Here is a 12,835-nt window from a genome sequence, read left to right on the forward strand (position 1 = left end):
GCTTCAAAACTTGCTCTTTTGCTCAAATATCTTCAAATCAAGATAACACTCGTTAAAACTCTAAAGATCTGAGGAAAAACATCAAAAACGAACCATGGGAGAGCAGGGACTCACCGTGGCCGAAAATGGGGAGAAAACTTGCCCGTTTCGGCCATGGAGCCCTTTTATAGGGGCTGCCAGACCACCTTTCGGCAGCCTAAAGTGCCTCCAAAACTCATGTAAGTTTGGCGGCCGAACATGAGGTTCGGCGGCCGAACCTTTAAAACTTTTGGAAGCCTAACTTGCCCCCCTAAACTATCCAATGTTCGGCGGCCGAACTTAAGGTTCGGCGGCCGAACCTGAAAATGCCTCCTTGGTTTTTTTCATTCAAAATTCAATTTCCCTTCTTGCTTAAAACCATAAAATACATTAAAACATTTTATGAAAACATGGTTTTACCCTTCTAGAGGTTTCCGACATCCGAGTTTCCACCGGACGGTGGGAATCCCGATACCGGAGTCTAGCCGGGTATTACAACTACAATATTGTTTGAGTGTCATAACTAATTGATCACTCTTCTCGTTCATGGAAAAGACACATCCTAGAGGCAAATTATATCCTAGAGGCAAATTTTTATGAAGAAGAAGTGAAGAATATTATTTCCATTCCCATACCTTTGTTCATTCTGAAAGATAGTTTGGTGTGCTATTTTGACTGGAGAGGGATTTACTTTGTTAAATTTGGTTATATAGTGGCACGAAAAATTTTGCATGGATAATCACTTCAGAGGGATCCAAGCACGAGTAATTAATCGTCTCTACTACCTTTCTAGAATAATATATGGAAGATATTCTTGACTCCTAAATTATCTATTTTCCTTTGGATGATGCTTAAGGAGCACCTGCCTTATAATGATCTCCTTTGTGACAAGCTGCATTACATGGATCCCTCCTATAAATGGTGTGGTGAGTGCAAAACTATGAAGCATCTCTTCTTCGTGTATCCGAGAGTAGCTGCTATATGGTTTACCTCTTCCTTGCATTTTCGCTCAACTTTTATGGAGAATTAGAAATTAAGGACGATTGGCAGACACTCTACCTTCATTTAAGTAACCAAGCATAAAGGTACATGTAACACCCCCTACCCGATTATTTAATTAATCGAGTTGGAGACATTACATTTGTAACAATTCTCTTATCTTTCCTTTACTTTGTATCATGAACATCATGACTTTTTTTTTTTTTTTTCCTGAAAATCCGGCAGAGTTTCCCCTAAAATATGGACTTAATTTCACCTGTAAAAAGTAATATCACACTTCTATCAATATCAACCTTAACCCCCAAACTTCTTTCAACATCAAAACAGTTTCAATTTCGATCAAACGCTTCATAACATTTCATTAATCTCAACACAGAAACTTATACTAATCATCCACATTTACACTAAAATTAAAATATTTAACTATATCTGTTTCAAACCATATTCAACTTTATCTCTAAAACCTTATGTACATGCCATATTTCCAAAATCAAGTTCATATAAAAATTTACAAAATATACCCCAATATAGATGATGATGTAACTCTGGCTGGGTTGATGCAGATCTTGATCTACTGCTCTTTGAATCTACAACCTGCGCGAGGAAAAATAAATTCCTACGCGCTAAGCAAATTGCTTAGTGGTGCTCAACTTTTTTTTATATAAATAAAAATTTAAATCAAAATTCATGTAATAACAGTAATTCAAACAAACAAACAACAAATAACTATATAACAAATCATTTGACATAAGCTAAATCATATTATTATTTTACATATATACATATTTTCATTTCACAATCTTTTCTTTTTCTTCATCATGTAAATGGTTTTATTTTCTCTTAATACTTTTATTTATTTATTATTTTTCTGTTGGCCCCTATAAATTTAAATGGGACTGTTAAGTCAGATAAGGAAACTGTAACTGTAGGGCACAAAGTGCCAAATAACTGTATGGCTCAAAAGCCGAGTCTATGACTGTAGGATACCTCATTGTATCCCAAAAATCCGTGTAACTGTAGTGCAGTACTGCAAGATCTGTATATGGCATGCCTCACCCTTAAACTAACTCACAATTCCCACCAAACTTAATAGGGCCAGACTTTAAATAATTTATACATTTAAATATGAGCCAAAAATTTCAATATAGTGTAACTTTTAATTTTTTTAAACTATAATAATTTATCATATTACAACTCTGCCTTTAAACATTGTCATATCATGTAAATCTATTCATTTACTTCAACTACATAAATTACAAATTCATAATTTAATCCTTAATTAATTAACTATTATTCTTTTTATTATTTTTTTTTTCTAATATAATTTCTTTTTTTCCTATTTTTTTTTCTATCACAATATACCTTATTTCATTTTTCTTTTTCTTTAAATTTCTATTTTTTTTTATCTTCTATTTTAAACATCATATTTACACTATATCTCACTTTTCTTATCACTTTCATTTCTCTTTTTTTTTTTTTTTTTTTGTCACTATATCCACCCACATTATTTTTCTATCAAAGAACATAGAGTCATTTCATTATATCCATAAATTAAATTTTAGTTAAATTACATATAAATTTTAGAATTTTCTATCTATTAAATCTATTATTTCTCAAACTTTTATTATACAAATATAATTAATCTATTATTCACTTGGTCTACTTCTACTAGGATAGTAAAATTTCAAATAAAACCTAATTAACAAATTCTTGCATTGATTCAAATGGGGTTGAGCACAAACCTTAGGAAAGGTGTTGGGAGAAGATGGGGAATTAATTGGAGGTGAAATTTTGAAGCAATTTTGGTATAGAAGAGAAAAGATGAAGAATGGAAATTTTTTTGTGGTTCTCGGCAGAGGAAGGAGGAGAAAATGGAGGAAAAGAAATGAGTTTCTCTCTCTCTTCTAGCCTTTTCTTCTTTCTTCTTTTCTCTTTCTTTTTTTTTTTTCTTATTCTTTAAATTTACTATTTCTTTATTTTTATTTTACTATCCTTATTATTATTATTATTATTATTATTATTTTTTAGGATGTTACAGTACATACCTTGTCCAATTAACTTCTTTTCTTTTATGGCATATTTGGAAGAGTAGAAATGCTTTGATTTTCAGGAACACCAATCAAGATCCCAATGAGATTATCATGACAGCCCTACACCATTTAGAAGATTTCATTTCTACTAAAAAAGATCTCTTCCCGATTAGGTATCCTTCTACATAAGCTGATCTCTCCCCCTCAGTGTGGACTCCCCCTCCACCTCTTATTCTTAAAATAAACTTTGATGCGATAGTTGACGAGGGAAGCGATAGAGGTTCTTTAGCCGTTAACATTGGTTTTAGCACTGCAAAACTTTTAACAATATCTTAGACCCCTTGGTTTTGGAATACTTAGCCTATAGAGAAGCTCTTCTCATAATTGTCTAGATATTATTGTTGAAGGAGACGCTTTGATAGTGATTCAAGCTATCGCTTGTCACATTATTCCCATTGCTATTAAAGAGTTGATCAAGGATATTCATGAACTTTCAAAATCTTTTAGATCGATTTCCTTCAATCATGTTAAGAGAGGGGGGGGCAATCAAGTTGCTCATTCTTTGGCACATAAAGCTATATATGATGTTATTTTTTTTTCATAATGAGTATGTTGAAATGAATTTTGTACTTGACAGTTTGCCTCATTAATTTTACTTTGACTTAAAAAAACATAGAAAGGGAGGCATGGGTGAGTTGGGCTATATATATATGGAAAATTACGAACAATGGCTAGGCTTTTCCGCACTAATTTAATTACTATTTTTTATATTTGGAGAAGATGTAAAATGGAGATAAAGAGATTGAAAGCAAAATAAATATATTTTCTTAAATTGAGAACCGAATAGAATAAAAATAACTCACAGAACAGGGATCTACAAAAATTTAGATTCTTAAATATTGCACCAAACAAAAAAAATCCTATTAATTTGTTATGGATAATATTGTTTGGTAGTCTTTTAATTTAACAAAACTTTTGATCAAACATAATTTAGGCACATTTTTCCTGCTGTTATTAATACTGAATCAAATATTTTCTAACTAATTTTGTAATTTTAGTCATATTTTGCAGAAAAAGTATAATATTTGATGAAAATGGTTTAAAAGTATGGAAACTGACTTAACTGAGTGATTTGGGCAAACCTTCCAGTGTACTTCATAGAGGCAAGAGGATTGCACAGAAATTCGGAACTGACTAGACTTGTATAACAGTTCTCGGACAGTGATTTACCCAAATCAACTGGGCAAATAGATAGATTGCATAAAATCAATGGCAGATGGGAAAGTTCTAGATTTGAAAATTTAGAGACCTGGTCTTCGCATTAAAACTGTGAGATCCATGCTAGAATCTCCTTAAACATGCAACACAAAGTCTTCCTTAAATCAAAGAATTCTATTCATAAAGAAACACATTAAAGAAAGGAATCCAAAATCAAATAAAAGAAGAATTATCATTCCAAAAGGATTTCTACTAGGGTTTTAATGCCTATTTAAACAAAGCATTGAGAGCAGCCGCAGATCATCATCTCTTCTCCAGCATCGAATCTGCCTCTTCTTCTCTTCTTTTCTCTTTTGTATTTTCTTTGCAAGTCATGAGTGGCTAAATGCTTTATTCTAGTTGAAGTTAGGAAGAAATTTTAGTTTCTATATAAATTGAGAGATTTAAACTCCATTATTCATATTTTATTTTTCAATATTTATGCAAATTTCGTTCTTTATATTATTATCGCTTTATCATTGGATCCCATTGTTCTTGATTTCAAAATAATATATTGTTAGTTTAAATACTTGAAGTCCGTAATTATTTAGGTTATTTCAAACATAAGTAACAATTAATATAATAATTAAGAAGTTGCATAATTTAACTCAAATTCACTACCCGGCTGGTCAGTTAGAATTAAATCTCTTTAAAACTTAAAGCAATTGATAAATTAAGATTCTGAAAATGTTCTCTGGACAGTTTGTTGGCTAGAAATTAATTAGTGAATATTTTCTAATTAATTTAAAATCTAAAGAGATATTGGTTATGCTAATATTTTCCAAAACTATAACTAATTTATTAAAATAAATAAAAATATTTTTGTATCGATAATCAATTTCCAAACTGAAAAAATCCTACACTTTAATTAAAACTTGTTTCATTAATTTATTTCTCTCTTAATTTTTGTTTCCTTTAATTTCTTTAATCTTTATTTTAATTTATCATCAAAATTCCTACTTATTTTATTTTCATTGTTTACTTGTTCTAATCATTGTTGAGTAAGTTTTAGTGTCAAGTTTTAGTGTCAATTTCCTATATATTCGATTATATTATTATTATACATAATTTATATTTATTGATATTTAATAGATAATTTTTGGTGGGACACTCATCGGCCTTCTAGGCAAGAGATACAGAAGCAAGGGTTTGGCTTACACTATTATGATTTGCTGGATTTGCCAACGCTTGGAACGTTGCAGAAAATTGTACAAGGCAAGTGGAGATGCCCTGTCTAGGGCTAAACGTTAGGTAGGCAGCAACTATGGGGCTGTTGCGACAGAAACAGCACTTTCTTAACGTGCTAAAAGATCTTGGAAACATCACGTGGTAACGTTGGCAAGCTTTTACTCGCTAATCCTTTACATATTCATTTCCTCGTGGGACTGTAGTTGGTCCCTGCAATGGTTCCTGACTAATTATACAATTCTTCACTATTTGGTTTTGCAAATATAGTCGTTAGCAATGTAGAAGACACAGTGCCTTTCCCCCACCGATGCTTGTAGTCTTGGGCTGCGTCCAGTTTGAAGGACAGAACAGCACAGGAAAAGAAAAGAGACGACTTATCCATTAGCCATCATTATTTTTTTTCCTCTGAATTATTTTGAATTTCGAAGAAATGGTTGATTTTTACAAACAAAAAAAAAAGGTTTACAGAAAAAGAACTTCGCATTGTATTTGCCTCCTGTGACCATAGTTAAATGCTTTGGAAAACTGAATTGGAAGCTGTGAAGCAACCCTTTCGAATCCCACATCGACAAATGTAAGACAAAGGAGCGTGGAGACTTCGTCTATGAATATGGAAACACGAGACTGTTAAAATCATACCTTTCTCGGCCTTTTGGCTAAGATCAAGTGTAGTATCTGTTCTTATCAGTTTAATATCTGATACGTGGGTCAATGGTCCACTAGATATTAAAGTTATTTTTTATGGGGGAGGGTCCGCTACAGTAGCTTGCTATTGGGGTTCTCTTGCGTTGTCTGTGCGTTGCACTACAGCACTGGCCTGGCGCACCCCTCCAATCCCAATTTCAAGGTTTCAATCGGGTAGATCAGCCGCCTTTGTACTAAAGTGTATGTCTTAATTTATTACTTATAACAGATAAATCAAATAATAAATATTTTCACTAGAAAGTGATTTGAGAATTAAATTAAATTATGTGTATTTTAAAAGATCTCTTCTCCTAAGTCACTTCTATTTTTATGAGCTATGCTAATTAAATCAATAAGTTTTCAAATAGTTCATTTGAAAAAATGACTGCAATTTGTAGTTCATTTGAAAAAATTGAAACGTTTCTTATTATTGAACAATCATTATATTTTCTAAAAATAAAATTTTTTTTATTAAGAGAGAAATAATATTATCATTTTTATTCAATAAAATATCAAAACAGAGTATTAATTCATTTTATACTAGAAATAATCACAAAAAATATTTTAATAGTACATATCCTTATTTTTCAATGATATTCCACAATCAAAATAATTTAGCTGAATTTCATAAAAATTTATTAATATCTTCTTTTATAAAATAAATTAATTTTGATTTTGAATAATTTACCTCACTTCTGTTTTTATTATAATACAAAATTCTTTTTTATGTGAAAAAAGTTCGTACAAAAAATTATGATTTTACGTATATATAATTTTTTAATATTTTATTAATTTATAACAAAATATAAAAAATAATATTTCACTGATTAAATTATAAATATTTAACATATTTATATCTAATAATATATAATTTATAAAAATCTTTTTATCTGTTAATTTAATTTAATCCATTCATTTATAAAATTATTTATTTGATAGCAAATATTTTTAAAATACCTCAAATAATAGTACTTCATTTAATTTTACATGGTTTCAATCTAAATTTTTACTCCATTTTCTTTTAAATTAGATTTTTAGGAGCTGTCTCTTTTGATTGTTAAGAATCTATTATGAATTATCACAAAAGCAAAAATAAAACTTAAAGGATCACCTTTAAATCCAAGTCGATGTGACTCCAACATGAGTAATGATATAATTTTCATTTATTTTGTGTTAGTGGATTCTTTTTAGAAAAACAGAAACGATAATAATAATAATTAATAAATTTTTGATGTTGAAAATTAAAGAAAAATGTAACTATTTTGGTCCCTCAGCCAATCGTTTTGACGACACATTTGCGGTTGCTAGCAGTGGCGAGTAGCAGCGAACTCATGGTGCAAATTGAACTATTTGAGACCACACACGAGAGGCTAAGAGCTGAATTGCCTGGAAAATGCAGTCCTGTGGATAGGATAAATCACAAGAGACAAAACCTGTATCTGCGTCCCGTCCTCAGGTCCATTTACGTGTCCTCATCTCTACCTGTTAAACAAACAAATAGGCACCACCTGCTAATCCCACCCTCGACGTGCCTCGAGATTAGCTCCCTCCTTCTCAACGACTTCTACTGACCCAAACGGTGCGCTTCACAAGATACAACGACGTCGCCAGCCATTAGCCGATATTAAAATTTACAAACCTAACAAAAAGCAGTTGCCTTTTTCTGCTTTGGCAACTATTGTATGTGTTCCGCTGTTCCAGAGAAAAACAAGAGCTCCTAGACATGGCCTCATTTCCCCGTGTTTCTCTTTCCAAGACACAAGGCTCCCCTTCTTTTTCCAACTCATTGTTATTATCGCCTGCAGGTTCTTTTCCTATCCGAGCTCCTATTACTCCTGACGATGATTCTTCTGATTTTGAATCTATCAGTCATACTGACCACGGTTACAGTGATACTAGTATCAGTATTGATAATGGGTCTGAGTCTGACGAGTACGTTAGTGGTGAGGAGTATGAAAGTTTTTCCGAGAAGCTTTTTGCAGGCGACCCAGACGAAGAAAGCCCTGATGAGGAAAGTGGCCGTTTGGATAAAAATAAACTATCTAGGCCTTTTGTGCCGAACCCAGATAAAGTAACTTTGGGAAATTCGGTTACAGACGAGGAGAGTGCGGTTACTGGTCAGTATAGCCCTTTTGTTGAAACCAATAGTCCTTATTTGCAGCGAAATATGCCTGTTGCCCAATTAACAATGGATGATAACGATTTTGAGGAGTTAACAAGTGATGACGGAATTGTGAGCGGTGCTACGGAAGATAGCAGGTTTTCAGCTATGATTAGTGCACCTAGAGTCAAAGTTTCGGATTTTGAAGAAGATAAAGAAGATGAGCCATGGGTGCAAAGAGATTCATCTGTTATAAACAAGATTGAGTTGTTACAAGGGGCAGATAGTTTGGGTAATTTTGTCGGAGCAGAACATGGTGTTTTGAGTAGTGAAGATAATGTATTGGGCTCTGTTTCAGTTAAATTGATCAAGCATGATTCCCATGTGTTTACAATGGACGCTCAAGTTGAGCCTTTGATGGAAAATAAAGGGAATTCGCAAATGAAGGAAGATGCTAAGCATGTAGTTGATGACCCTGCTTCGGTTGAATCCGTTGAGGATGATGGACAAGTTGTACCAGATAGTGAGTTTTTGGTGGATAGTAAAGAAGACGTATTGGGGAAATATTCTCAACTGGGTGATGATGGTAAGCAACTTGTCGAAGAAAGGCTGCAACTTGAGAATTTGGAGGAGGAGCAGATTAAACCGAACTTTACAGAGGGGCACAACGGAAAGAGTATGGAGAATGATTTTATGGATAACGTATCTGACCAATGCATTGGCAGCCATGTAAAGGAACAGATTTCTGAAAATGGTTGTGGTGGTGCCTATGAAAGTCAGTTGAATCAGGTTGAGAACATTGCGCCAGATATAACAGAACTGAAGGTTGATGGTGTTGTCCTGCAAAAGGAACAGACGAGTGAAATAGTTAACAGTTCTAATGAAACTTTTGTAACTGTAATTAACCCTGTTGATGAGTCGCTTCAGAAGATTGTGGCAGAGCTTCAAGAAATGGAATTGGAAGTCTTGGGGGTGGAGGCAGAAAAAACTACAGATTTTGTGAACGGTTATCATAGTTGTGTCTTTAATGGAAGTGATGCCCTTGAGGAAGGCAATGGCAGTGAGAAACTAAAGGGTAAATCTGGGCCAGAAACTGGTATGACGTTTGAATCTCTTGCACTTGAAGATGACATCAGAGTTGAATCTGCAGACGGTGCATTTGAGTCGAACGGAACTGTGGATTTGTTGGAAGATATTGCTTTGCCTGAAATGTCTGGAGTTGATAGATTAGAAGCAGCGTCTCAGGGAAATACAAATTCTTTTGGTATTGGAGAAGAAGCAAACCATGATTCAGAAAAGATAGGAGGGCATGGAGGTTTGCTTTCTGATGAAGATGTTGAAGAATTGATATTTGGAGGCTCTGGAAGTATTGAGCATAACATGAGTGAATTGGAGAAAAGTGCAGCCTTTTCTCCTTTTCCTGCAGCTGATGATCGTCAATACAGAATAGATGGACAGATTATTCTCGACTCAGAGGAAGAATTGGAGACAGATAAAGAGCATGAAGAAGAGAAATTATTCGACTCTGCTGCATTGGCTGCTCTTTTGAAAGCAGCAACTGGAGTTGAGTTGGATGGAGGCAGTGTCATGGCTACCTCTGCGAGTTCTGAAGTATTTTCTGCTCAGCAGTGTGCTGGTTCAGGTTCCTCATTTGACATTAAACAAGCTTCACAATTGAGTATGGTCAAGGATGTTGTGAATGATAGTGCAGGTGAGGAAGAAAAGATGATTATTGAAAAGATACAGCACATTAGGGTGAAGTTCTTGAGGCTTGTCCAGCGACTTGGACATTCTCCTGAAGATTCAATTGTTGCACAAGTGTTACAAAGGTCGGTCCTAGCTGCAGGATTACATGCTAGCCATGAATTTACCCTCGAATCTTCTAAGAGAATGGCCATGCAGCTTGAAGCAGAGGGCAAAGATGATTTAGACTTCGGTTTAAACATTTTTGTTATTGGGAAAACTGGAGTGGGGAAAAGTGCTACCATTAATTCTTTATTTGGAGAGAAGAAAGTCATGATCAATGCATTTGAACCTGCCACAACTAGAGTTAAGGAGATTGTTGGAACAATAGATGGAGTTAGGATCAGAATCCTTGACACACCAGGTCTCAGATCCCCTGTGAAGGAAGAAGCTATCAACAGGAAAATATTTGCATCTATAAAAAGGTTAATAAAGAAGTTCCCACCAGATGTTGTCCTCTATGTTGATCGTCTAGACACCCATGCAAGAGACCTCAATGATTTGCCATTGTTAGCCTCACTTACTAATTCTCTCACTGCATCAATATGGCAAAATGCCATTGTCACTCTGACCCATGCAGCAGCTCCTCCTCCTGATGGGCTATCTGGATCACCTCTAAGTTTTGAGGTTTTTGTTGCTCAACGATCCCATATTGTTCAGCAGGCTATTAGCCAAGCAGTTGGTGATCTGCGTCTAATGTATCCAAGTATGATGCATCCAGTATCTCTTGTTGAGAATCATCCATCATGTCCAAAGAATGAAAAAGGAGAAAGCATCCTCCCAAATGGACAAAGTTGGAGAACCCATTTATTACTCTTGTGCTACTCATTGAAGATTTTGTCAGAAGTGAGTTCTCTAACCAAGACTCCAGATCTTTTTGATTCCAAGAAGCTGTTTGGCATACGGCTACGTCCCCTACCTCTGCCCCACTTGGTGTCTTCTCTATTGCAGTCTCGCCCTCATCCAAAACTCGCTGCTGAGCAGGGTGGTGATGATGTTGACTCAGATATGGAATTGTTAGATTTATCAGATTCTGATGAAGAAGATGAGTATGAGCAGCTTCCACCATTCAAGCCTTTGAAAAAATCTCAGGTAAATGAGCTTAGCAAAGAGCAGAGGAAAGCATATTTTAGCGAATATGCATATCGGGTGAAACTCCTTCAGAAGAAGCAGTGGAGAGAGGAGGTGAAAAAGTTGAAGGAGCTCAAGAAGAAAAGCAAAGATAGCAAGAGCAAACATGACAGCACAGGAGAAGATGTGGACCAGGAAGATGGAGGCCCACCAACTGTGCCCTTTCCCATTCCGGACTTTGTCCTTCCGCCTTCCTTTGATTGTGACAATCCTTCTTATAGGTACCGAATGTTGGAGCCTGCATCACAACTTCTTGTGAGGCCAGTTCTGGACTCACAGGGTTGGGACCATGACTGTGGATACGATGGTGTTAGTCTTGAAAGAAATCTTGCTATTGCTGATCAATTCCCAGGTGCAATTGCTGTTCAAATCACGAAGGATAAGAAAGTGTTCAATCTCCATTTAGATTCCTCAATTTGTGCAAAGCATGGAGAAAATGGATCAATAATGGCAGGATTTGACATCCAGACCATTGGAAGGCAGCTTGGATATATCCTCAGAAGTGAAACCAAATTCAGGAATTATAAGATAAACAAGACATCTGCTGGGATATCCATTACTATGTTGAACAAAAATGTGGCCACAGGACTCAAAATTGAGGACCAGATCGCTATTGGAAATCGCTTGTCTTTGGTGGGAAATGCTGGTGCTGTTAGATCTGGAGGTGATACAGCATATGGAGGCAACTTTGAAGTTCGCCTCAAGAGCAAGGATTTTCCTGTAGAGCAGGATCAATCCACATTAGGCTTGTCTCTGGTGAATTGGAGAGGTGAATTGGGTGTAATGGCCAACTTACAATCTCAGTTCAGCGTTGGTCATAATTCGAAAATAGCTATCCATATTGGAATGAACAACAGGCAAAGTGGACAGATCACCATCAAGACCAGTAGCTCAGAACTGCAACTTGCTCTCATCAGTATTATTCCAATGGCAATATCCATCTTGAAGAGTCTCTACCCTGGCGGTGCTGCAAGAAAATCAAATATGCTAGACTAGCTTTATGGTATCATTTCACCAGCCTTGATGATTATAACAACTGTGTTCAGTCTGCTAGAAATTTAAGTTATTTTTGCAGGCTAAATGAGTTGTTGAATAATGAGAAGAAGCCTGCATATAGATGTATGACGTTTTTAGTTTATTTATAATTCTGGTTATCAGTCTTATTGAGCTTATTTTTGTGTTTTCAGGAATTTGCATTAATGACCTAATTTTTATGCTAAACTTCATCTAATGATTGCCCAAAGATGACAATAAGAAGCGCTATGGAGTAGCAAGTCAGTTTTTTTTTTTGACAAAGCAAAGTTTTCAAATTTGAGGACTGAATGGTGTGGAATATCTGGATCAAGGTTCAGGATACCACTGAAATTTGGAGCAAAAGGCAGCCAAATTCCCCAAAGCAACTGCCAAAACTCAGATAACATCATTCTTATATATAATTATTGGCTTTTTGTTCACTTATAACAGGTCAAAGTTCTTTTACTGCTTTTATTATCTTTTCAAACATACTGACATTGGTTAAGTTTATAAACAAACTGTTAATTATTACTATTATTAATCTTAAAGTAATAGATCCACACAACATGCTAGTAAAAGATCAATTAATATGTTGCAGCAGCCAGCAGCTATGAAGTTTGGGCAAACTGGGGTGATGATAATCCTTATCTACTCTAGAATTAAAATCTAA

The 12,835-nt window shown here is 34.8% G+C and overlaps 2 protein-coding genes, 1 long non-coding RNA gene and 1 other non-coding gene across 5 annotated transcripts; 3 read left to right on the top strand and 1 right to left on the bottom strand.

Moving 5' to 3' along the window:
• Positions 1-1,228: 1,228 nt before the first annotated feature.
• Positions 1,229-2,364, bottom strand: LOC122721905. Its single transcript, XR_006348695.1, has 2 exons — positions 1,539-2,364; positions 1,229-1,273 (listed from the first exon to the last, which is right to left on the bottom strand). It is a non-coding gene; the product is annotated as an uncharacterized LOC122721905 (long non-coding RNA).
• Positions 2,365-5,922: 3,558 nt separating this feature from the next.
• LOC122721922 lies at positions 5,923-7,747 on the top strand. The gene is made up of 3 exons (XM_043951096.1): positions 5,923-5,952; positions 6,116-6,377; positions 7,488-7,747. The coding sequence occupies exons 1-3, from the start codon at positions 5,923-5,925 to the stop codon at positions 7,745-7,747; spliced, it is 552 nt and encodes a 183-aa protein (XP_043807031.1).
• Positions 6,128-6,323, top strand: LOC122722019. The gene has a single exon (XR_006348870.1). It is a non-coding gene; the product is annotated as a U2 spliceosomal RNA (small nuclear RNA).
• LOC110602146 (translocase of chloroplast 101, chloroplastic) lies at positions 7,720-12,323 on the top strand. 2 transcript variants are annotated; one of them, XM_021739578.2, is made up of 2 exons: positions 7,720-9,212; positions 9,306-12,323. In XM_021739578.2, exons 1-2 carry the CDS (start codon positions 7,900-7,902, stop codon positions 12,145-12,147), a joined length of 4,155 nt encoding a protein of 1,384 aa, XP_021595270.1. In that variant the 5' UTR covers positions 7,720-7,899; the 3' UTR covers positions 12,148-12,323. The 2 variants fall into 2 exon arrangements, with proteins under 2 accessions (XP_021595270.1, XP_021595269.1); XM_021739577.2 differs by having other exon boundaries at positions 7,720-12,323.
• The last annotated feature ends 512 nt before the right edge of the window (positions 12,324-12,835 follow it).

Source organism: Manihot esculenta, chromosome 15, assembly GCF_001659605.2.
Source record: "Manihot esculenta cultivar AM560-2 chromosome 15, M.esculenta_v8, whole genome shotgun sequence".
Taxonomy (NCBI): Eukaryota; Viridiplantae; Streptophyta; class Magnoliopsida; order Malpighiales; family Euphorbiaceae; genus Manihot; species Manihot esculenta.

Bases quoted from the DNA above. Each gene is read 5' to 3' on its own strand.
- LOC122721922 (XM_043951096.1), top strand. From the start codon at position 5,923: ATGGTTGATTTTTACAAACAAAAAAAAAAG. The intron at 5,953-6,115 runs GTTTACAGAAAA...TGGAAACACGAG, and splicing joins TTTACAAACAAAAAAAAAAG to ACTGTTAAAATCATACCTTT. The intron at 6,378-7,487 runs GTATGTCTTAAT...GGTTGCTAGCAG, and splicing joins AGCCGCCTTTGTACTAAAGT to TGGCGAGTAGCAGCGAACTC.
- LOC110602146 (XM_021739577.2), top strand. From the start codon at position 7,900: ATGGCCTCATTTCCCCGTGTTTCTCTTTCCAAGACACAAGGCTCCCCT.